Source organism: Dermacentor silvarum, chromosome 6, assembly GCF_013339745.2.
Source record: "Dermacentor silvarum isolate Dsil-2018 chromosome 6, BIME_Dsil_1.4, whole genome shotgun sequence".
NCBI classification, from domain to species: Eukaryota; Metazoa; Arthropoda; class Arachnida; order Ixodida; family Ixodidae; genus Dermacentor; species Dermacentor silvarum.
In genome coordinates this window covers 27460490-27483614 of record NC_051159.1, presented here as the reverse complement: position 1 = coordinate 27483614, position 23125 = coordinate 27460490, and the positions used below count along the sequence as shown (strand labels likewise).

Below are 23125 nucleotides of genomic sequence, written 5' to 3'. Positions count from 1 at the left end.
GAAACTCTACGTAGATTAGAGCAACATACTGCTGCTACGCTTCGCCTCATTATCAGAGTTTCTAACAGGAGAGGAGGCATGAGGGAGGGCAATCTTCTTCGCCTCTTTCATGCCTTCCTCATGAGCCATGTTCATTATGTTGCGTCTTTACATAATTGGCTCGCTGCTGAAAGGGAAAAGCTGAATGTACTGATCCGTAAAACGGTTAAAAGGGCGCTCGGCCTTCCAATCAGAACTATCACGGAGGGGCTGTTAGCATTAGGAATTCACAACACGCTGGATGAAATTATAGAGGCTCAACGTACTGCGCAGATCTCTCGCCTGTCGGTCACTCGGGCGGGTCGGGAGATTTTGGCGCGTGCCGGAATTCCTACAATACTACAGGAGGAGCGGATGACCTCTCTTGACTCCGCCATTGGACAGGTGCTCGTGGTTAAACCTATTCCTAGGAATATGCACCCTCAATTTAACATCGCAAGGCGTAGGGCTAGAGCCAAGAAAATCTTGGAGCAAGTACAATTAAACTCGGGATCGTCGACCTTCACGGACGCAGCGCGCACAGATAGGATCGTTATGTGGCCGTTGCGGTCTCTGAGCGAGGTACATTAATGTCGGCATGCTCTGTCGAGGCAGCTTCCCCGGCAATAGCTGAGCAAGTATCCATCGCACTAGGACTTTTGGACTCCACCCGTTATCATATCTATTCGGATTCACGTTCGGCGGTTAGAGCCTTTGCTTCTGGGAGGGTCTCCCCGCTTGTTGCTAGGATTCTCAGAGATAGGAACGTCACTCCACACGAGATTATTTGGTTCCCGGCCCATATGGGCTCCACGATCGGCGGCATCACCAACTCCAACGAATTGGCCCACGCCCGGGCGCGAGGACTTGCCTTCCGCGCGGGGCTTCACGGCCCTGGGTCGTTGGACCGCTCCGCCCCGCCCGGGGCCAAGCCTCTGGATGGGGATGCGGCTGATCGAGGGTCGCGGGACATTCTAGCGACATTCAACGAAGTCACTTCACATTATCGCTTGGGCCGTAGGGTCTTTCCTCCACCCCATTCGCATCTCACCAGGGGACAAGAAATTACGCTCAGACTGCTACAGACAGGGGTTTACCCCTGTCCAGCTAGCGTTTCGGTATATATGGATATATCTCCTGACTGCCCGGACTGTGGGTGTGTGTGTACATTTGAACACATGATGTGGGACTGCCCTCACATACCCAAGGAACTCAAGGCAAAAATGAACTCAAGAGAAGGCTTTTATTCCGCCATCAAAAGCACGGATCGTCACCGTCAGCTTCGGGCAATCCAAGGGGCCCACGATGCCGCGGCCAGGTACTCCCTGCCTGTCCCAACGTGGGAGCGGTCCGCAGGGGGGTCGGGGTAAAACCCGGCTCTCCTCCCTCGGTCTTTAATAAAGTTATTTATCTATCTATCTCGATAATACTCGTCATGCGCACAAAGTTCGGGCAGGAGGCGGTTTGCGTGGCCGGCCACTTCACGCAAGCGAAGGCACGGGCACACCCACCAACGTCGCGTTTTTTCGGAGGCTTCCCCGCTGCCACAGCTGACACCATGGCAGAGCACATCAGCACAGGGACGACGTCTTCCTGTTCGCTCGAATCAAAATCCAGCCATCGCTCGAATCAAAATCCATGGCTGTTGCCGGAACGCGAAACCAATTTACACAGTGCCAGCGAAGTGCGCGCGAACTGCGTAGATTCCCTAGAGTTCTCGCTGAGAACGATTATCTCCGGGATTGCGACTTGCGGGTCGCGCTCAGCCGGGCTTGTCGGTGTGAACATCAGTAGCCTTCGGTCGCTTTTTGCGAGTCGCAAATGGTCGCGCGACCTCCTCAAGTCGCCGGTGTGAAAGATCCTGCGCGAGCGCGGCCTAACCGGCACCTGAAGGGAAGCGGCGGAAATGTATACCGGAAATTTCGACCACCTGGGGTCTTTAACGTGCACCTAAATCTAAGTAAACGGGCCTCGAGCATTCTCTCCATCTAAAATGCGGCTGCCGCATTTGTTGCTTCAGAATGCGGCCGCCGCAATGCGGCCGCCACATTCTCGCTCAAAACCTCACAGAGTGTCAAAGCCTTGACAAACACAGTGACAGTTTTTTCCATATGCAGACATGATTCGCTGTAAATTATCAACCCAAACGGAAGCACCCAGGAATGAAATTGTGATAGTAGCACCGGTTTCTTGAATTATGTCAGCGCGAAGCGACGAGAACAAGTGGGGGGGGGGGGGGTTATAATCCCCCCCCCCCCCCTTGCCTACGCCCCTGGGTGTCAGTACGGTGAACGACGGCTGATGCTCGGCCCAAGGACGGTTGGCCAATGTCGAATGAGGTCCGGAAACGCTGGAGGAGCTTGATAATTTCTGTTTGCTGGACAGTTGCGAGTTCGGAGTCGACGGCATGAGCGAAGACGTCCACAGGGGCATCGGTCGCGGCGGGAGGAGAGACGGCACAGATCGGAAGTGATGCCGTATCGTCAAACAAGGTAGCGGGGAGAACGCAATCGAAAGATTCAGAGCTCCCCAGGCAGTCACCGCGCAGTATGGATGAAGAGCAAGCTGAGGGATTGCACACGTAAATTAAGGGCAGCAGAACCACTGCAAAAAGTGACAGCAAACGGAAGGAGAAATTTCCGACGGCTCACACAAGTGGCAGACGGCGTAAACAAAACCGATGAGTCTGCGACAGAGTCACACAACACGGACCAGAGCGGCTGAGAAAGGTGCGATGTCGATGTTAAAGCCAGCAACAACTTTAGTAGAATGGTGATGAGGATCAAAGCACGGCACTGATAACGTAAGTTTGGCACGAGCGCAGTCGGTAATAGCTTGATTTACAGATATTAAATTCCATCCAAGAATGACGTCGTGCGAGGAACGGGATAGGACGACAAATTCGACAACATAACGCTTTGAATGGCGACCTGGGCTGTGTATGATGCTGAAGGCTGAATGCAATGCGAGGTTACCGTGCGCAGCTATAGATAGGTAAGTGGAGTGTTCGCTTTGTTCAAATTGCGGCAAAGCTATTCACTAATAATAGAAATGGCGGCTCCAGTGTCAATAAAAGCGTGTACGGTCACGCCATCTACGGACAGTTCAATTTCGTTCGCAGGAGAAAAATGAGGCCTTGAAATGTTCGTTGTAAACGCAGTTCTTGCCTCGGGAACTGCGACTGTGTTTTCCTCACGGGCTGGTCTGAGTCGACGAACCATGGGGGAAATGAATCGGCGACGTGGGGAGGGCGACCGGCGAGAATCGAAGGAAGACGAGCGACTACAAGACGAGTCCCGAGGAAGATTAGAGAAGTCATGACGCGGAAGTCGAGCAGGCTTGTAGCTGGAGGCGCCCCCACTGTCGGGGAAACGGATGTTGCGACGGCGGCAGAATCGTGCTACGTCACCCGCAGGGGCGTAGCCAGGGGGGGGGGGGGGGGTTATGGGCTTTGACGTTGTACAATTCGCTTTACGGCTGCTTGTTCTTCGTGATTGAGCTGAGCTCCAAGGCAGTTGTCATTCAGGGGATCGTCAGGGACGTTAGCAAGTGGGTCTGAAGGCAATGGGCTGGAAGAGCTTGTCTGGAGTGGGCTTGTGGGGCATGTTGTTTCCAGTTGAACTAGGGCCGCCTTGTTGAGCTGGCTCCATAAGGGTTCATTCTCGTCTGGCTCGTACTCGAATTGAAGTGGCTCTGCCGTGGGCTGCGAGGGATCAAAACGTGACAATGCAGATGTTGTCAAAATTACTGCATTTGACATTCTTGGCAATAGTTTCTCTTTGCACTGCACGACAACGTTGGTAGATGGCTGGCAGATCACAGGCAGCTTCGGAGGTTTGAAGTGGAGTTCAGCTTGAGCTGCGTAAAACCAATCCTCTCCCAGAATGAGGGGAAGGGCGTTCCGTTCAAGGATGGCTGCTTCGACAACTGCGGATAGAGGCCCAATAGTGATCCTCAAAAAGACAGATCCTTCCGGCATGACGGAGCTTTCGCCGACGACAAGCAAAGGTGGCTTGGTCCACGGTTCGATGTTGAGGTTTGATGCTAAGCTTGCTGCAAGAATGGTGACGTTTGAACCGCTGTCTGGGAAAGCACTGATCTCTCCCAGTCCTTTGACGTGAGCAGTAGCGACGGCACATCTGAACTTGGATCCATACAAGGTGTCATCGACACGGCCAACACAGGCTGTTGGTGCTTTGGGGACTGTCGGCTTGTTGTCACCCGAAGGTTGCTTTGGTGTAGTACATTTACTTGCTAGGTGACCCTTCTCTTGACAATTGTAGCACACCGCATCTTTCAAGTCTTGTCCTTTTCTGTATGCTGGGGCACCATACTTAGCTGAAATGGCTTCATACCTCGACTCTTGGTCCGCAGGTGGTAGGCTGTTAATACGAGGAGGCAGTGTCATGCGTGTGGTGTGCTGGAACGTAGATGGTCGAGCAGTCTGTGAGGAGTTCACAGTACTGTCAGTTCTGGGAGTAGCACTCTGAAGCTGGGGGCGTCCCGGCTGTCTTGCGAATTGCTCTGCTGGCTGTGGAGATCGGATCAGGCGGGCGTAGTCCACTGCTCTATCCACTTCGGATACAATGCTGAGGAAGTCGTCCACGGTACGGGGTCGCTGAACAGCGATGGATGTGGCTACCTGGTCGTCACGAATGCCTTGAACGAGGTATTCGATGCGTTCCTTGTCAGTAATGGGAACTGGACAACGTGACATGGTCTTGAGCTTTGCAAAGGTGTACTGCTGCAGGCTCTCTCCGGCTTTTTGTGTGAGGGCTGTGACCTGTTGCCACTGTATCATGGAAAGTTGCTCGCCGAATAGTTCTTGGAGTCCGGCCTTCCAGATGGTCCATGTGGTAAGCTGTCGCCCTGTTGAGGCGTGCCAGTCTGCTGCGACTCCACGTAGCTTTCCTTGTGCAATGGCGAGGAGAGTTGGGTCTTCCCATCGTGCAAGTCGTTGAATGCGCTCGAGCTCTTCGATCCAGTGCTTGAAAGTAGGGGTGCCACTTCCGTTGAAGGTAGGCAGCGAAGCTGAGAGGTCTGGTAGCGTTGTCACGTGCACTGGGTTCGCGTGACTTGCTATCGTGGCCATCATAATGGCCATGTTTTGGTGAAGAAAAGCTGCCATGCGCTGCATGTTCTCTGCTGGGTCTGACGTGAAGGCTGGCATGGCTGGGAATGATGTCGTAGGCACTGGCATGGTCGGGAACGACGTTGAAATTTCGGGCACGCATGGCGCGGGTTCGTGGTTTGGCGGTGGGTCTTTGGCGGTATCAACCAAAAGTCGGTCGATTAGTTCCTCCTTGTTGCCGGTTGTGGAGAGGTTTTGGCGTTGCAGCTCAGTTTTAATCAATTGTGCATTCAACGTGGCGAGGTCTTCTGCGGTGGCAACACGCCAGTTGATGAACGACATCGTTGTTGACACGCCGGGCTGGGTAGGCTTAGGAATGGTTTGGCGTTCAACAGCGCTCAGTCGAGGGCACGGCGGCTTACTTGGCGGGCGAAGTGGCTGTGGCAGGTTGCGGATGTCGACTGCGCCATGTGTGAGCGGAGGAAGCGGGCAGAAAGGTTGAAAAACGTTTAATTGGCGAAATTACAAACTGCGTTCATTGTCTGAGGCTGAAAAAACTCCGGCTCCCCGCTCTTCTCTCGCAAAACGTCCAACGACTCTCAAGGTTGCTTGACCTCGTCTCTGAGTAAAGCTATGTTTAGAGCTGAAGCTCACAATGTATTTAGTGACCACAGGGACCATGGCCTTATGGTCGCTACGGTACACCGCCATATAGAGTGTACGGCAAAGGTTGGTACGTTCTTCATAAACACATCACCAACGCCGCACGCGTTCGGTGCGAACGCGGGCAAAACGCCGCCGCCGTCGACAATAGTTATGCGCGTTGTTTGTGTCGCCGCACACAACCGCTGTCAAAACGCTGGCGTGAGCAAGCGCGCCAGCAGCAGCGGGCGAAGGTCCATGCGGTCTATCGCTTCAACGGAAACTGAGCGGCGAAAGCACAGCGCATACAAGGGTAGGAGCCGTGTTGCGGCTAGCTTTCAAGAAACGGTGCGCGCAACCTCCTGGCGCCGCGTAAAGTACAAGTTGCTCGCAGACCAGAAGCCGCAACCCCTCCCTCCCGCGCTGCCTTCCCGCTGTCCTCCTTTCGCGTGGGAGATTGAGTCGCCAGTTCCCCTTGCGCCCGGTCGCAAGATACGCATTTGGTGCCAGCAGCTAAACGTCGCCTCCCCTCCCTCCCTCCCGTCCCCCCACGGCCTTTCGCGCGACGAAAGAAGTGGCGTTTACTCTCCGCCGTGCGTTCGCTCCCCGTGAAAGCGCACGTCCCTCGCTCGCTTTCACTCGCACATACAGCATACGGCCAATGAGAGTTTTTTTTTCTACATTCGTACAGCGACCACCGAAGACTGAGCCCTTAACAGCTTCGCTGTAACAAACTTTCTTGCCGAGACGGGATTCGAGCCCGCGCACCCCCGGTCCCAAGGCGAGCGTCGTAACCACTAGGATTATGTACAGCCACGCTTACAGAACATGCATTCATGCGAACTATATATGACATGATTGCGTTCGAGCGTCGTCGTCTTCGTCCACAGCTGGGCCGTTCGCACGCTCGTGCTCTGCGAGGTGAAGAGGTTTAGAGACGCATTCACGGAGCGGGTCTGCTGGAACGCTTTGTCGGCATTACAACACGGTGTCGGTGTTGCAAGCTGCGCTATGCAACGCACAGACTAATCAGTGTTGCCAGGTTTGGCTATATATAGCCAAATTGGGCTACAGAAAAAAATTTTGGCGTCAACTTGGACGAGTTGGCTATGTGGCTATATTTGGGCTGCTAAATATCTGCGATTTGGCTTTGTTTGGGTTATATACGTGGCGCCCTAATCCACGCTCCAGTAGGGAGCCTACATGCAACGCCGTTTTAGGGTGGTGACAACACCAACATTTTGACCGCTATTTACCGCCAAATTTGGCGGGTAGCCATTTTGGACCCCAGTCTTTCTGCCTTTTTGTTTTGTCACGCTCTGATGTACTCATGTTGGCACGTGATCTACTAAATTTCTTTAATTTAGTTTTGCGCCAATGCACACAAGAAACCTGCATACATCTTTAATATAGTAGTTGCCTTTTCCTTTTATTTTAACACATCAAACTTACTGTTCTATTGGGCGTCGTGCGACACATGTAAAGCAACAAGTTATAAGGCACGATGGCGTGCTCGTGGTAGGATTATCTCACGCCAAGAATGTGAACTGCATAAAGCATTGTCGTTGCCTTCCAGTTGTACATGATATATAAAGGGTGCTTTTCGATGTGTGCTGTAATGAAGACTGTCCTTACTAGTCTGTTTAACTAAAACGTTGACTTGCCGTGTACGGCGCTCAGACGCACCATTTGTCTCTGGCTGCCGAGGCCAAAGTATATTAAAAGAAGTTAATTAATTTCATGTCACCAAGGGTTGCGGGAAATGTGCTCTGTCGGCTGGTCTTTCGCCATTTTGTGCCCCAGATTAAACCCGCCAATTTAGCTGGCGGCGGCAAGTGCCCTTACAAAGGCTGTCACCACCCTAAAACGGCGTTGCATGTAGGCTCCCTATGCTCCAGAGGTGGCTGTGATGGAGTAGAAACAAAACTCGAAGGCTAGGTTTTAGCTGGCTGAGCCGGCCGCGCGGCTGTGCGTGTGTGCGTGCGCGAAATCCACCCCTCTTTGCGCCGTTGTCTGAGCCGGTGTCTTTGATATTTGATACACTTAAACTTACACCCCGCTTCATCGTCAGAAACCCAATCGCCGGGCATCGGGAAGAGCCTGGCAGTAGAGGGTTTTTCACAGTACACTGTACTTACATGGCTATGCTCAAAAAGTGTGAATAAAATAGGGTCGGGCGATCGTGGCGCCGACATGAAAGAAGGGAAGCACGGGTAGAAGACACGCTCCAGCGTGTTCATGGCCATGACTTGTGGGTGAAGTATCGCGCCGGGCACAGCTTTCGACCGGCTCCACGTTTCTCACGCTAAGCTTTACTGTCATTTTCGTTTCCCTGCGAGACTAATTTTTATTCGTGCTTACATTCGAGATTCATTTCGATAGGTTGGACTTAAGATCGCATCCTCCGCGGAGAGGAGAATCGAACCATGGGGAAGTGGGCCTAGTACGCTAGAAAGTATAAAAACGAATGGGAGCAAGACCCCGAGCTCAAAGGTGGGTCCTGCAGTGCTTTTACTTATAGATGGTTCGCCCGTATCGTCACATATGCAGATAATCATTGTGCTAATATCGAAACATGTTTGCCACGATGACATCAGTGCACCACGCCACATGAACTTCACCCACCGTGTTAGCTTAACAGGTGAGGTGTCGCGCTGCTGGCTCGAGGACGCGGGTTGATTCCCGGCCACGGCGGCCGCATTTCGATCGAGGCGATATGCAGGAACACCTGTGTACTTAGATTTAGGTGCACGTTAAAGAACCACAGGTGGTCAGAATTAATCCGGAGTCGCCCACTGCGTCATGCCTGCTAATGAGATCGTGGTTTTGGCACGTAAAACCCGAGCAATTATTATTATAAGCACATCAACATGGTTTGCTTTTTGACAGTAACCGATTTTCACAGGATTACCACTGTTCTTAATTTGTCGTTTACCTCTGCTATTTGTGCGCTGTCGCGGCTTTCACCATTTCGACCAAGTTACGTTCGGGACGCGCTCGTCGCCGAAAACGACCGCGCGCTTCTTACACTGGTGTGCCGTTTTGCGCAGTAATCTTTTAAAGCTTCGCTTAGACAGATTCAGACAGCGAGTGGCATCTGTTGTCTGTCACTTTATTTTACCGAATGTTTTTGGCGTGCTAGAGACCTAAGATGGCAGCTAGGTTGATGTCAATGGACACTGTATGGGGTGTGTCCCAGCTAACCCGGGCCAAGCTAACTAAAAAAAAAAAAAAAACAAGGTAGGACGATCAGGCTAATAACGCCAGATATCATAGCGCGAAAGACTGGGTTTGGCTCATATAAAAAAAAAAAAAAATGTCGCAGCTTCACCCGAAAGGCGAAGCATCAATTGCGATAGCAACTTAGTAGAGAGCTATAAGGAGTAAGGATAGTAGTTTTATCAGCTGTATAAACTTGGACATGCAGCAGCACCAGCAACGCGCAAAACTGTTGTCGACGCCGTCGCCGTTTTGCCCGCGTTCGCACCGAACGCGCGCGGCGTTGGTGACTGTTGCCAGGGCCTCTGGGGGCGGCTATAGGAGGTTTTCGACGAGATCAGAACGGGAAACTCGTCAAGCAGCGTCGGATGCCTTTACCACCTTCTCGCGTTGCAACGTTTTTATATAAATACGCATTTGGTGCCGCAGCTAAACGTCGCCTCCCCTCCCTCCCGTCCTCCCACGGCCTTTCGCGCGATGGAAGAAGTCGCGTTTGCTCTATATATATGGTGATTGTAAAGGAGGAAAGAGACGCTTAATTCTGCAGCCCTTCAGGGAGCACGGCGCAGAACGCGTGTTTGTTCTCACGGCGACGGCAGAAACCCTCTTTGAGTGTCCATATAATTGCTATCGCAATAAAAACAGAGCCGTGGGCGCGTCGCCGTTGCAGACCGCTGAACTTTTTCTACGTCGTAGGCAGAGGTCACGTGAGAGGTCGATGATGCTGAACGTTACTAGATTACCTCTATCTAGTAACGCTGGATGATGCTGACCATTATTTTACGTTCACGACAGTTAAAAAAGTAGAGTTCGTAGATAATATTACTGTAAATAACTAAAAATAATAACTTACAATAACTTATAGTACTATCGGTCATAAAATAAAAACACTGATTTCGCCCTCTGAAGTGATTCGTAGGAAGCATAGATTTTCTCACTATAAAAACTCTATGGTTTTAAGTGTTCTGTGTGCAAGCATGATGTCGCTGTTGTTGATGTAAAGGGTGGACCGTCACGGAGACACGGACATTTTGTTACGACGGGTTGTGCAAAAAAGGATTGCCGTAGTCGAATATGAAAATGTAGAAAAAAAAAACTGCAAATGAAATTGGCTAAATGTGGCAACGAATATTTTTTATCTTTTTTTGTGTGTTTGGCTACATTTGGGCTACATTTCTGTACCTTTGGGCTACGCCGCCTCGTACGACCTGGCAACACTGCGCGTAGTGACGGCTGAGACGCGCGAAAAGAAAAATGACAACACGTGTTAAGCGGAAGTCACGTGACCCGCAGTACCTCGCCCCAGCTGTCATCATCATCATCAGCCTATATTTTATGTCCACTGCAGGACGAAGGCCTCTCCCTGCGATCTCCAATTACCCCTGTCTTGCGCTAGCGTATTCCAACTTGTGCCTGCAAATTTCCTAACTTCATCATCCCATCTAACTTTCTGCCGACCTCGACTGCGCTTCCCTTCTCTTGGTATCCATTCTGTAACCCTAATGGTCCACCGGACAGGAAGAGAGCGGTGTGGATCAGAGAAGACACGGGGATAGCCGATATTCTAGTTGACATTAAGCGGAAGAAATGGAGCTGGGCTGGCCATGTAATGCGTAGGATGGATAACCCCAGCTGTACCTACTAGCAATTGTAAAGTCGCAACCCGGACCCAAAGAGACAGCGCAGCTTCATCGAACGGGCACGGGAGATGGCCCGCGGCTACCTGGAATAATGAGGCCGCCCACCAGACTGCGCTTGCTCAGAATAAAAGTTCATTCTCTCTCTCTTACATGGAACTCGTTTCAACTTCGCCGTAAAAAATTTTACTGGCGCAGCTCGGTACTTATACCTCAAGCCACCGACGTATGTACATATCTGAGAGAAGGGACAACGAGCGAAAAACACAACAGCCTTTCATACCGCACAAAAAAAAAAAAAAAAAAAATTCCTATCTTCGTTCTTCCCTTTCTATATTCAAGCGTGGGACCCAACGCGATTGTTTCTGTTGGTGCCCATTCTTTCCCGCCATTGTTGCGCCGTTCGCGTCACTGAGTGTTCTGAAGTTCTCGTTTAATTTTTGTTACAGTGCTTGTATCGCTATTTTCGTTGGATGACTTTTAGAATTTTTTCTTTGCCTGTGTTATGATGTACCTTTCGTGTTTAGTGCATTCAGAGCCCTGAATATGTCCTGTTTTACAATGTGTAGCCTGAGTGTTACATTTTTGACGATGTATATTTGTGCTTACCTCGTACGTTTTCTTTTTTTTTTTGCATATTTCGTATGCCCCCCCCCCCCTCCCCCCTCCCTCTTAATAATCTCCTCCGGGCGATGGTAGTGATGTGAATAAATAAATAAATCATAAAGTATGCATCACCCAGGAGCAAGCGTACGCGCTGCCCTCGCGCAAGTCACGTGGCAGATTCAGGCGGCGCCCAGTCGGCTCGAGGTATCGACCGCGACGAGCCCGCCGCCACCTGGTGGAGAGCGCCGGCTGGAATGCAGCGCAGGACGAGTGCCGTCGGCAGAACGCGAGGAAGCAATGCCGGTGCACGGCGCAGTCACGGGGAAAGACGCGGCAAGGCTGCAGTGGCCGAGCCTCGCTTGGGCGCTGCTGGCTCGGCGTCAGCTGCTGGGCGCCCGGGCGCGTGGTTGCAACCAGCTTTGCGGGTGCCTTCCCTCGGGGGTTCGCCGCTCACATTGAAGCGCGTCCGTGAAACCCGGAGACCGTGCCGTGTGTTCCCGTCGCGATTGATTTGCCCGTCTGGAAGTGTGGTTGCGGTGCACGCGCTGGCGTGATTCGTCGTCCGTGAGTATGCTGTCAATGCATTGACGTCGCTCAGCGCCAGCTGGACTGCGCCCCGACTGGCCATGTCGGACGAAGAACCGAGCCGTCCGCTGATGGCTCCGCGCAAGGTGCGCGTGCTGAGGCGAGGACCGGCTGCCGGTGTGCGACGACGGCGCTGCAGTGCCGCCCTGTGGATCCTGCTGGCCTGTGCCGCGCTCGGTAATCACCCTGCAAGTGGCGTATGCTATACCGAATGTGGCTTCCCAATTCTCGAGACACTGCGTCGACTGTCGATTATTATTAGGAAGCGCCCCATTTCGTCAGAAAGCGAAATACCAACATTTGTAGGCTGCCCCTAGAGCAGTCGAAATGAATGCACATCATTGCCACTGCTGTTTCGTTAACGCCGGTCTTGAAAGGCGGTTTTCTCGGTTCTCTGTTTTCTCTGTTTTCGCAACCGATGCTTAGAGCTTGACAGAATGCGTTGCTGGGCTGGTTGGTTCATTATTGAGGCGAATAAAGAAAAGCGCAAACTTCAAACGGGGCGGAAAGAAATACATACACGGGGCTTGCTTTAGAGGAAGCGTTCACGGGCGATCGGGCCACGGTAAAGCAGGAGGCCTACGCATGTGTGTTGAACATCATGCTGAAAGTCTGAGTGCTGATTCGAAAAAAAAAAAAAAAAAAGGTGACCGCGCTAACCGTCGCCAGCGTCCCACATAGAAATGGGTGGGCTTCTAGACCTCGCTCGCGACTAACGCGGTGATGTGCAAAGTCATAACTACGCGAAAAAGTCATAACACAGCGTAAAATTTGATCGCTAAGTTCGTCTTCATATTTCCACCGCTTCTCTTAATTTCTTGCATACACTGTTTCATCTACACTCAGCTAGCCGGCTCTTCGCTTATATTCAGTGAATGAACAATGCTGTTAATTCGGTCCATCTCCCCTTCGCGCTCGTTTATTGAGCTTAGCTATATTAAGTGTAGCTTAGCTATATTATCCCATTCATTAAATGGGCGCCGAAGCCAAACACTATCTGACGCCCCTGTGGCGTGGGAAACTTATCTCTCGCAGAAAATCGATGACTCAGCGGGAAGAAGCAAGGCCGAACAATTTTTTTTTCTGAAAGAAGCACTCTTGTCCTTCTCAACAAAGATTTCACGTCCGGCAATGCACATTTGGTTATCATAGGGAGACGAGCAGTCAGGGCTCGTACGTACGCATTGAATTGCGCATGCAGCCATGATGATGAACCGAGAATGCCTTTCGCGCAAACGTAATTTCCTATGTTGTGGCAATTAAGTACGGGACTTGAAAATGTATTTCACTGCAAATTTTGTTTCGAGCTCGTAAAGCATAACGAGCTCGAAACCGAAGCACCGAGAAATCAGAACTGGTTTTGGCACGTAAAACCCCAGAAAGAAAGAAAAAGCATAACGAAATATTCTTAATCGACCGCAGTTTCTTGAAGCGCGCTTTGGACACAAAATTATAATTACTTGTATTTCTATAGCCAAATGAGTCATTCGGTGACCGATAAGCTTATGTAACAATAACGTAGGTAAGTGAGCAGAGCATAGCTGGGGCTCTTCTCTCTAATTGTGCCTCTCCGAGGACTGTCAGTCATGTTCAGAAGGACCAATGGTTGCGAAAGACACCGAGAACTGCGAAGATACATTTTAATGAGATTGAGAACAATATTATCGACAGATTGCTCCCACCTAACCACCGTCACGGTACCCAGCACTGAGGTGCTAAGAGCTATCTGTTATGTGCAAATCGAGTGTCGCTTCATTGGAGGACGCACACGCCGACTATTCGCTTACCGCCGCAAGGCTAAGGCACAGTTAATACGACTAGCACTAACGTTACGCTTTCGGTCGAAAGCGTTGAATAACTTGCGGATAATAATTCAGCCGGAAAGCAAAAACACAGCTTTTTTTTTTTGCGTTTGCTCACCATGTCGTCCGCGATCTGGACGACAAAACCAAAGGCGCGCTCAATAGCGGCACGGTCACGTGTTCAGAGATGGCAGCGTCCATGCAGCGGCGCTTCAAATTGTCTCCACAATCTGTGACGTCATATCTAGCTCCTTCCGTGAGTGGACAGAGTGCCGACCAAGGAGGTACCAAATACTTGGCGTCGACACATGTGTTCGCTACACACTGCCTTCGCGCTCGCAGGCGCGGCTGTTCTGGTGCTGCGCCACCACCGGCAACGCCGGCGGGCAGCGCGCTCCGACGGCTGCCGGCAGCTGCGCGCGCACGACGTGTGGCACAACACGATGCCCATGCTGACCACGGAATCGGCCTTCCGCCATTTGGACGTCAACGGGGACGGCACGCTCGACGTGGTCTTCGGCTTCGGAACCGGTCAGTGCGCTGAGTTCGCCAGGTGCCTGTGGTGACAGACCGCGCGCGCGCAGGCCTGGATGCGTACCGGTACCCGCGGGTGGCGTGCGACGTCTACCTGCCGGCGGCCGGTGGCCGCGGCTGCGGCGGAGGCCTGGCGGCGCTCGACGGCCGCTCGGGCCACGAGCTGTGGCGCCTCTACGTGGCCCACGAGTTGTTCGCGCTCAGTTGCCGGCTGGACTTGGATGCGGACGGCGTGTCGGACTGCGTCGCCGGAGGTCGCATGGCGGTAGGGAGCGCGGCCCAGGCTCGAAGCGCGTTGGCGGCAGCGTCGCTTCTGCGCAGGGGCTGTACGCGGTGAGCGGACGCACGGGCGGCGTGCTGTGGACGCTGTCGGGAGCGGACGAGGCCGTGGTGGAGCGTTCCAACATGTACACGGCGCAGCACATCCGCGACGTAGACGCCGACGGCACGCCCGACCTGTTGGTCGCCCACGGAGGAGACCCGCTGCGGGAGCCGGGCGCGCCCTCGGACCGGCTGGCGGGCCGCCTGCTCGTCGTCAGCGGGCGCTCGGGCAGACTGCTCAGCTGGGCTACGGTGCCCGACGGCCGCGAGACGTACTACTCGCCGCAGCTGATGTTGTACCCGGACGGCACCGAGCTGGTGCTGTTCGGCACAGGCGGCGAGACGCACGGGGGCTCGCTGTGGAGCCTGCCGTTGCGCGAGCTGCTCGCCGGCCGCACCATCGCGGCACGTGCAATATATACGGACCCCAGCAAGGGCATCATGACCCCACCTGCGCTTGTCGACATAACCGGCGATGGCGTGGCGGACCTCGTCATGGCCGCCTTCAACTCGACCGCATTCGCGCTGGACGGCCTGAGCTTTGCGCGGCTCTGGTCACGCCGCTTTGCCCAGTCCGAGTCGTACAGCACTCCGGCCGTGGGTTTCTTCGACGGCGACGGGACGCCCGACGTGATGGTCAGCTACCAGACGGGGCCGGGATTCCCGCTCTACGTGTCCAGCCAGACGACCGTGCTGGACGGTCGCACGGGTCGGCCCCTGCTGTCGCGCCCCGTGCGCTCGGCGCTTGGAGCGCAGGCGTCCCCCCTGGCCGTCAGCATGCCCGGCACGGGCCGCGACCTATTCCTTTACTGGCTCTCGGACTGCCACCGCGGCCCTGCCGCAGCCCACGAGGAGCGAGAGTTCGCGCTCGCCGCCGGCACCAGCGTGTACCTGCGCAGTCGCGCCGACTTCTGCCGGCTGCGCTTCGGATCACGCCTTTACACGCGGCTCTATGCCCTGGGGTCCGACGCCGGGCCACCTGGGGCGCTCGTGTACGACTCCGGTGAGCACGACCGGGTAGCCAGTCAGGCAGCTCCGCTTACCGAGCATCCTCGCAGACGAGAAGCGGCCCCTCGAGTATGCCGGCCTGCCCAACTTCACGGCCATCGGGGCCCGCTTCCTGGAGCAGCACCCGGAGTACCGGCGCGTCCGTCGCCACGTGGGGCCGCACGACGCGGGTGGAGTGCAGCGCACCATCTCGACCGGTATGGCGCCGATCTCTCAGTCCGACGCAAGTGTTGACCGCTCCCCTGCGCAGGCACCCTTCTGCCGGGCTCTGGGCCACACAGCGTCGACCTGGTGTTCGCCACCTTCTGGTTCCGGCCGACGCGCGTGCGCGCCATGTCGGCGGAGCAGCGGCGCTGCCTGGAGCTGATGCGGGCGCACGAGGCGGCCCGCTTTCAAGTGGACAGCCCGCTGTACGGGCTCGACCACGACGCCTTCGAGCAGCTGGCCGCGGCCGAGTGCGGCGACGACGACGAGGACAACCAGCTGGCCTACGACCCGTTCGACCGGCGCATGGGCCAGATGACCGTGTATCGCGTGCGCCTGCAGTGCGTCTGTGACCGATGCGCCGGCCCGCTGCCTTTCCGGCGCCAGAGGTGGCCTGCGTACATGGGAGCCGGCGCTGACTGCTATGCGAGGACGCCCTGACACACGCCTGTCCGGAAAAGCGAGCGCTGTAGGTTAATGTGATATAGCAAATCGAAGGGTTGAATGCCCTGAATTGGCAAAACACAAGCTTGACACAAATGTAAGTGTGATCAGTATGTGCTATCTCGTGAGTAGGCACGTGCTACACGACATTCTGAAATGAGCAAAAGTACGCGTACAAAGAGGGTAGTTTAAGCGATATGCTTGAGCCTTAATTAAAAGGGCAAGAGGGAAAAAAACAAGTACAGAGACAACATTTCGACACAATGACTTGCATTTGTCGTGGCAGGATTCATAAATGTATTTTTGAAATTAGGCATCTCGTACATATGGTCAAGGCTTCAGCATTTCGCGCACTGGACCCGCGCCCGCTTGTGAGCAGCTGTTTGTGCTATGCGCTAATGAACGCCACAAACCTCACTGACATCCGCTCGATCAAATCCTGTCACGTGTGCGTACTGGGACGGGCCCGTGTTCCCCTTACTCCGCATCAGGGCGCTGGAGTAGTGAAGCAGGTGGGGAAGCATTGTTGTGGTCACAAACGACGTGGCAGGACCGACACACGTGCCATCAGGTCTCGAGCAGGTGGTGACCATTTCGTCGCCCACGGTGATGAGGTAAATGCGCATTCGCTAAGATAGCCCAAGTAAACGACACGAATCGTCCAGACACAGCCCCATTGCAAGCGCAAAGTTCCGTCGGATGTCTGTCTCATTTGAATTGAATATATATTTTGCATACGATATTTCTGTAGAGATTCAGGGAGCTGGCTGAATTAGTCAAGAGATAAGGCAATCAATGCATTCGCTGACAGCAAGATTATCGTGCGCTAAGAAGAAATGACGATAATATTTGAGTTGCCTGTTTCGTTTCTTGCAACAATTACGCATCTAAATAATGTGTGTATTACAGATAATCTCCCTAACATAACAAACGTCTAAACAATGTAACAGTATGGCCCACTTGTAACGAGACCACCTGGCAAGACGTGATAATTCAACACCCCACATCAAAACAAGTAAATGACAAAAGGCCACAAACACTGCCATCGAAAACATGCTCGTACTAAGTGATTCAACGTGCTCTTGCTAGTAGAGAGACGCGATGCTCTCAAACCGGCCACATGCAGACCTCACGAGAGCGATGAGTAGAGAAACTTTTGCGGGTGCTTCTTTTACGTCCGACACTAATCTTTGGAAGAAGACAAACTACAGAACAGGAAAGAAACTGTTGTCCTTTCTGTCTTCTTCTAAAATGTTGCCCACCCCTCGAAGCGCTGCAGATGTTCGAAGCACTGGAGATGTCTTGTACGTACATGACATTTCCAAGTTTCAATAGCCCACGGGTGTGTTCTGTAGTACTTAAATGCTGTAGCAGTAAAAGGTGCGTCATTATATGCGACTAAAGCAAGAGTTCACTTGGTCGACTGTCCATTTCGGCCGCCCCTGATTCGCTGGAGCTGTTCGAGCAAAGAGGATACTGGCGCCCCCAGCTGCCGGTTCCTCTCTGCAAGGCCAGTTTATGTGCAGCGTTTTATGTAAAATAACAACCGACTATAGGTGGACTCTTACAGAATAGCCAACTGCTTTCTGTCATTGGGTCGCTGATGGGCCTGCTTTGCGTGTTATAGTGTGTACATCCTTAAAGAATGGCTAACAATGTGCATTTGATTCCAAAGGCAGTGCCACGTTTCACGCCTGCTACAAGTTGAATTACTTTGCAGTTAGTGGTTTGGAAGGCATAGACAACTGGAAACAAACGCCAACTGAAATGTCGCACTGTGACGAAAACTAAAGAGGCCAAAAACTATATGTTCTTAGGAGACAGCGAATGCTCGACATATTTGCGCCTAATGGTTGTTATTTATTGCGAATAATTGAAGCCTGGCTTACGCACGTGCTGCTGAAATTTCTCATCATCTTTCTCCTACGTACGTGGATAATCTTTGCACGGATGTCTATCTCATTTGAGTTGAATATATATTTTGCATACGATATCTCTGTACAGATTCAGGGAGCTGGCTGAATTAGTCAAGAGATAAGGCAATCAATTCCTTCGCTGACTGCAAGATTATCGTGCAACATATCCGGAGCATCATGCTATAGATTGCTTGCCGTTTCACATTAATGTACCGTATTAATTTTTCACATTTTTCACTACATACTGTTGTGCCACACTGCGTGCCTTCATCGAGGTGACCCCTTTGCGTTCTTCTGAGAACCACGAGTAATCCCGCGACGAAACAGGAGTGCGACGCGGGTGACGTCAGCACCCGCCCCGCCTCGTTCCTGCCGACGAGCAGCCGAAAAAGGTATTTAAGGCAGACCCGGCCCAATTGCGAGAGAGAGCCGCCACCAGCTGCCCCGTCGGTCTGGTGCACTACTAATGCTACTTGTATGCCATTACCTGCTACATCTGTACATATTGTATAAAGCTTTTCGTCACCTCTTCGTCTGCTCCGAGAGTCCGTCTCTCGTAGTAGATCTCGGGTCGCAATAATACATCTCACCTACTTAATTTTTATCAACTCGTCGCCCATGCCGACATCTACAGCTTCAATTGAATCTTTCCCTCTCTCATGCAGTGAAACGTCTGTCTGCTCTTTGGGTTGACGATTGTAATTAATATATTTCGCCCTGGAACAAAGCTATACAGCGGCCTGCGTGCCAGTGGTAAACAAATACTTGCAGTATGTAAAGCAGCTGCAGACATGACTGAATCCGGCGTATAAATCTGGCGTGCCAAATGGCGGTGCTGTACCATGAATACAAATTTTTGCCACCGGCTCGCTTTGCCTTGTACTCCCTTCCAGCCAAGGTACGCGCCGTGGATGGAGGGCAAAACCTACATCGGATGCTACGCAGTGCAGGGTAGACGTGGCCTCCACTTCGCTTTTTTTTATTGAAGAAAAAATGTGGGCAGCTTGCACTAGTGGTGCAAGGCTGGAGTAAACAGCGGAGCTGGTGATCGACCTAGCTTCTTCCAGGTTTTACTAGGCTTGGCTAAGTTTTGCTAGGAAAAGCTAAGTGGCACGGTATTCCGAATCGGCTCGCCGCCGACGCGCAGATTCTCGCTTGGCCGTGCGACGCGCTAGTTGAGCGGCTTCTTCTTCGGGTGTCCGGATTTTCTTTGGTCGCGGTGGCTCCGAGCTTTATCTCCCAGGTGACGTCACGGCCGAGCTGGCCTCCACACTTGCCGGGGCGTGGCTGGTCGAAACCTGCCGAGCCGCCGCCAGAGGCGCCGGCTGCAGTCACGGACACCGCGCGCATTAGGCGCGAACGCGGGGAAACCGGGAAACGCGGACCTTGTCAGCAGCAGCTCTGCGCGTTGCCTCGTTGGTGCTGCTACAATTTCTTTCTATCTCTCGCTCTCATTTTCAATTTCTCTCTCCCGAGCATAGCGCGCGCCGTGCGCATGCTCTCCTTCCCTCTCCTTACCGTCCCATGTGTTGCATGTGCACGGCACGGAGAGGAGGCGAAGCACACGCCGCTCTGCGAGGTGGTTGCTAGGCAACGCGCGGTGACGTCATCGCCAGGACTAGTTTTTGTTCGCACTACGCGGCGCAACCAAGAGCTGAAACAGCTCCGCCGTTAAAGCGCAACTCAAGGATGACCGTACCTGTGTTCATTCTCAATCTTTTTCATCCTTATTTGACAGGAATTAACGCCACGTGATCCTTATTCTCCTTTTTGGCCATGGTGGAGAGAAGGAAGCTTTCCTTCGCTCTTTTCGTTCCCACCTGCGGGGAGAGGTCAATGAAGCTACGACTGCCCTCCTGTGCACCTTTGCCTGTTTTAATAGTGCCTGTCAGCACCGGCGGTGCGACCTGACCGATTAGGATCTTGTTGCAGTGCAGCCCGCTTAGTGCTAGTCAGAAACCACGAATGACATGCTCGTTCGTTGTTGGCTTTTCACCAGTGCTTTGTCCAGTAAAAATAACGCAGCGCAACGGTCACTCGTTTCTCTCAACGATAGCCACGAAGAATTACGAAGACGCCGAAAGATAAGGCTGACTGGTCACCGTGCACTACCGAGCCGTCGCCTTCATTGCCAGATGAGCCCGGAAAGATGGCAACTCATTTTTTTACTCGGGTAAGTGCGCTTCTCTTGCAAGGGTAGCTGGGTACGTCTCTGACCGAGACAAGCGATAAGAGCAAATTAGGATTGCCATAATTTGTGACCACACTTAAACATTTCATACTAAAATTTAAGAAATTTGTTTATCGGTAGCGTAGTTTGGATTGTGCATGCACATCATACTTAAGCGTAGGATAAATTCACTCCATAATTACGTCTGGCGTGTGCAGGACATCGTCACCACGGCAGAAGCTGGCGGAAGTTTTCAGTGGGCAAGCTGTGTGGTGTGTGTGAAGTGCACCGTAGTGGGGCGAGACGGCCAGCGAGTTGTGAGACGCCGCGGCCGCCCTCCTCACCATGGTGACTTTAGTGTCTGCAGTCCGTGCAGTGTACAAAAACCCTGCGTCAAGCAAATGACAGAGAGAGTCGAGGTTAAAGGAAAACTTGGCCTCTGGTTCTTTCGTCAACTGGGCTTGTATTGTGCGCGGGAGTGTGGCCAAGCAGGTACCAGACAAGCAGTCCATTATTGCGGCTGGTGTGACCCGTGGATTTTGCAGCACTGTGCACGGGACTTGCCTCTACATTATTCAAAATGACATGAATGCAATATTTCCTGCAAATTTCTTTAGTCACTTTATCATCATCATCATGGTCATTTTGATGTTCTAAAGACCCCAGTGGGGCATTACATGATGAGGGAGCAAATACAAAAAGAAAGTTCAGAAAGTAAGAAGAGTAAGACGATAGAGGCAAAAAGAAAGAAAATATAACGATTTACTCGTAGTTACAGAGCGGTATGAAGAAGACAACATATAGCATGATATATGAATCTGTGAACGTTGCATGTGTGATAAATAATAACTGGTTTCTTAAATTGTTCGGGTTTCCTCACACAATGTTATCTGAGAGTTTCTTCCAGCCTTTAATGTTTGTAGGTAACCGTGACTGATTAAAGGCTACTGTTTTGCCTGAGATAGCCTGAACACAAAAGGAGTTTAAACATCCGCCGCGAGGTACGCGCTGGAGGGAAAAGAATTGTATTAGGCAAGCTGGGGAAGTTGTAATATAAGTTTTGAAGCAGACATACATGGGCCATTATTAGACGGTGACCGAGAGGGTCCAGGGATGATTTGATGACACTGGCACTCTGGTTATGGTCTTACTGCGAAGTAATAAACAGCGCTGCGCCACTGGGAACAGCCTCCAACGAGTTAAGTATTCTTGATGCGGGCTACAGATCGCCGAGGCGTACTCTAATTTTGTAGCATTTAGTAGTTAGAACTGAGGTTTGAACAGGCGAATAAAACAAGGACACGAAGAAACAAATACCACAGATAAGCGCTGACTGCCAACTAGAAGTTTATTTGAAATTCTTCAACCATTTATACTTTTTCCAGCATAGGCATGCCTACACCAGTCACATAAACATCAGCAAAAACAGCAACATCATTATCTTTCATGCAACAAAGCTATTTCTTTCTGCGACAAAGCGAGAGAGGGAAAACTTACACATTTGTCTCATTCCTTTCGAATGTGATATGCCTCTATTATTTCTCTTTCCTTCTTACTTCTTCCTTTCCCTATGGATTTTGTCTTTGCAAAAATAGGAGTGCATGGACACTTTGCAATGTCCCGCTAAATGACTTCCAAGTCATGGAAGTCCAATAGCCGTTCCAATGTTCCAATAGCCGCCTAGTTAGCTCAGATGGTAGAGCGGCTGCCCCGGAAAGACGGTGGTCCCGGGTTCGAGTCCCGGACCAGGACGAATTTTTCTTCAACTGCGAGGCTTTCTTTCGAGGAACCCGGTTGGGTTTCCATTGTAGCAAATTGCTACATTTGGGTGGATATCTCAGTTTCCCTTTAATTACTTCGCTCGCCTAGCGGGTTTCCGCTGAACTATTACGTCAAACACTTGCCTTTGCTTCGAGTTGACAAATTCGACTTCGCCCTGCCATCTGCTAACTGCCTGGTCAGCTCAGATGGTAGAGCGGCTGCCCCGGAAAGACGGTGGTCCCGGGCTCGAGTCCCGGACCAGGACGAGTTTTTCTTCAACTGCGAGGCTTTCTTTCGAGGAACCCGTATGGGTTTCCTTTGTAGCAATTGCTGCATTTGGGTGGATGGCTGATTTTCCCTTTACTTTCTTCGCTCGCCTAGCGGGTTTCCGCTGAACTATTACGTCAAACACTTGCCTTTGCTTCGAGTTGTTGACACATTCGACTTCGCCCTGCCATCTGCTAACTGCCTGGTCAGCTCAGATGGTAGAGCGGCTGCCCCGGAAAGACGGTGGTCCCGGGCTCGAGTCCCGGACCAGGACGAGTTTTTCTTCAACTGCGAAGCTTTCTTTCGAGGAACCCGTATGGGCTTCCTTTGTAGCAATTGCTGCATTTGGGTGGATGGCTGATTTTTCCCTTTAATTTCTTCGCTCGCCTAGCGGGTTTCCACTGAACTATTACGTCAATCACTTGCCTTTGCTTCGAGTTGTTGACAAATTCGACTTCGCCCTGCCATCTGCTAACCGCCTGGTCAGCTCAGATGGTAGAGCGGCTGCCCGGGAAAGACGGTGGTCCCGGGTTCGAGTCCCCGACCAGGACGAATTTTTCTTCAACTGCGAGGCTTTCTTTCGAGGAACCCGTATGGGTTTCCTTTGTAGCAATTGCTGCATTTGGGTGGATGTCTCATTTCCCATTAATACATATGTATACATAATTTGAATTCAAGCAGAAGCAATTCAGTTATCACAATGTTAAGAGATAATACATGCGTGCCACTTGATCAATTAGGTTGCATTTTCAAATACAAGGCTTTTTGACGCCTGATTCGTACAATAAAAAGAAAATAATTCAACTGCTTGCTAAACCAAATGCTGCCAAGAAATATTTTGAGCTTGGGTTGTCACGCATGGAGTCAATGAACTCGAGATTCATGAGAATATTTTTAGGCAGGATAACAAAGTAAGATGT

The 23125-nt window shown here is 52.0% G+C and overlaps 1 protein-coding gene and 1 pseudogene across 1 annotated transcript; both read left to right on the top strand.

Annotated features, from left to right (window-relative positions):
* The window catches only part of LOC119455341 (uncharacterized), a 75382-nt pseudogene extending 54380 nt beyond the window's left edge, over nt 1-21002 (top strand).
* LOC119455338 (uncharacterized) lies at nt 11479-18865 on the top strand. The gene is made up of 6 exons (XM_037716726.2): nt 11479-11955; nt 13923-14111; nt 14165-14379; nt 14436-15438; nt 15494-15640; nt 15694-18865. Exons 1-6 carry the CDS (start codon nt 11820-11822, stop codon nt 16086-16088), a joined length of 2085 nt encoding a protein of 694 aa, XP_037572654.2. The 5' UTR covers nt 11479-11819; the 3' UTR covers nt 16089-18865.
* Nucleotides 21003-23125: the final 2123 nt, after the last annotated feature.

What these genes read in the sequence shown, in the direction of transcription:
- LOC119455338 (XM_037716726.2), top strand. Translation starts at nt 11,820, where the DNA reads ATGTCGGACGAAGAACCGAGCCGTCCGCTGATGGCTCCGCGCAAGGTG. An exon ending in TCGCCGGAGGTCGCATGGCG is followed by an intron (nt 14,380 to 14,435) that starts GTAGGGAGCGCG and finishes GCTTCTGCGCAG; the next exon opens with GGGCTGTACGCGGTGAGCGG. An exon ending in GCAGCGCACCATCTCGACCG is followed by an intron (nt 15,641 to 15,693) that starts GTATGGCGCCGA and finishes TCCCCTGCGCAG; the next exon opens with GCACCCTTCTGCCGGGCTCT.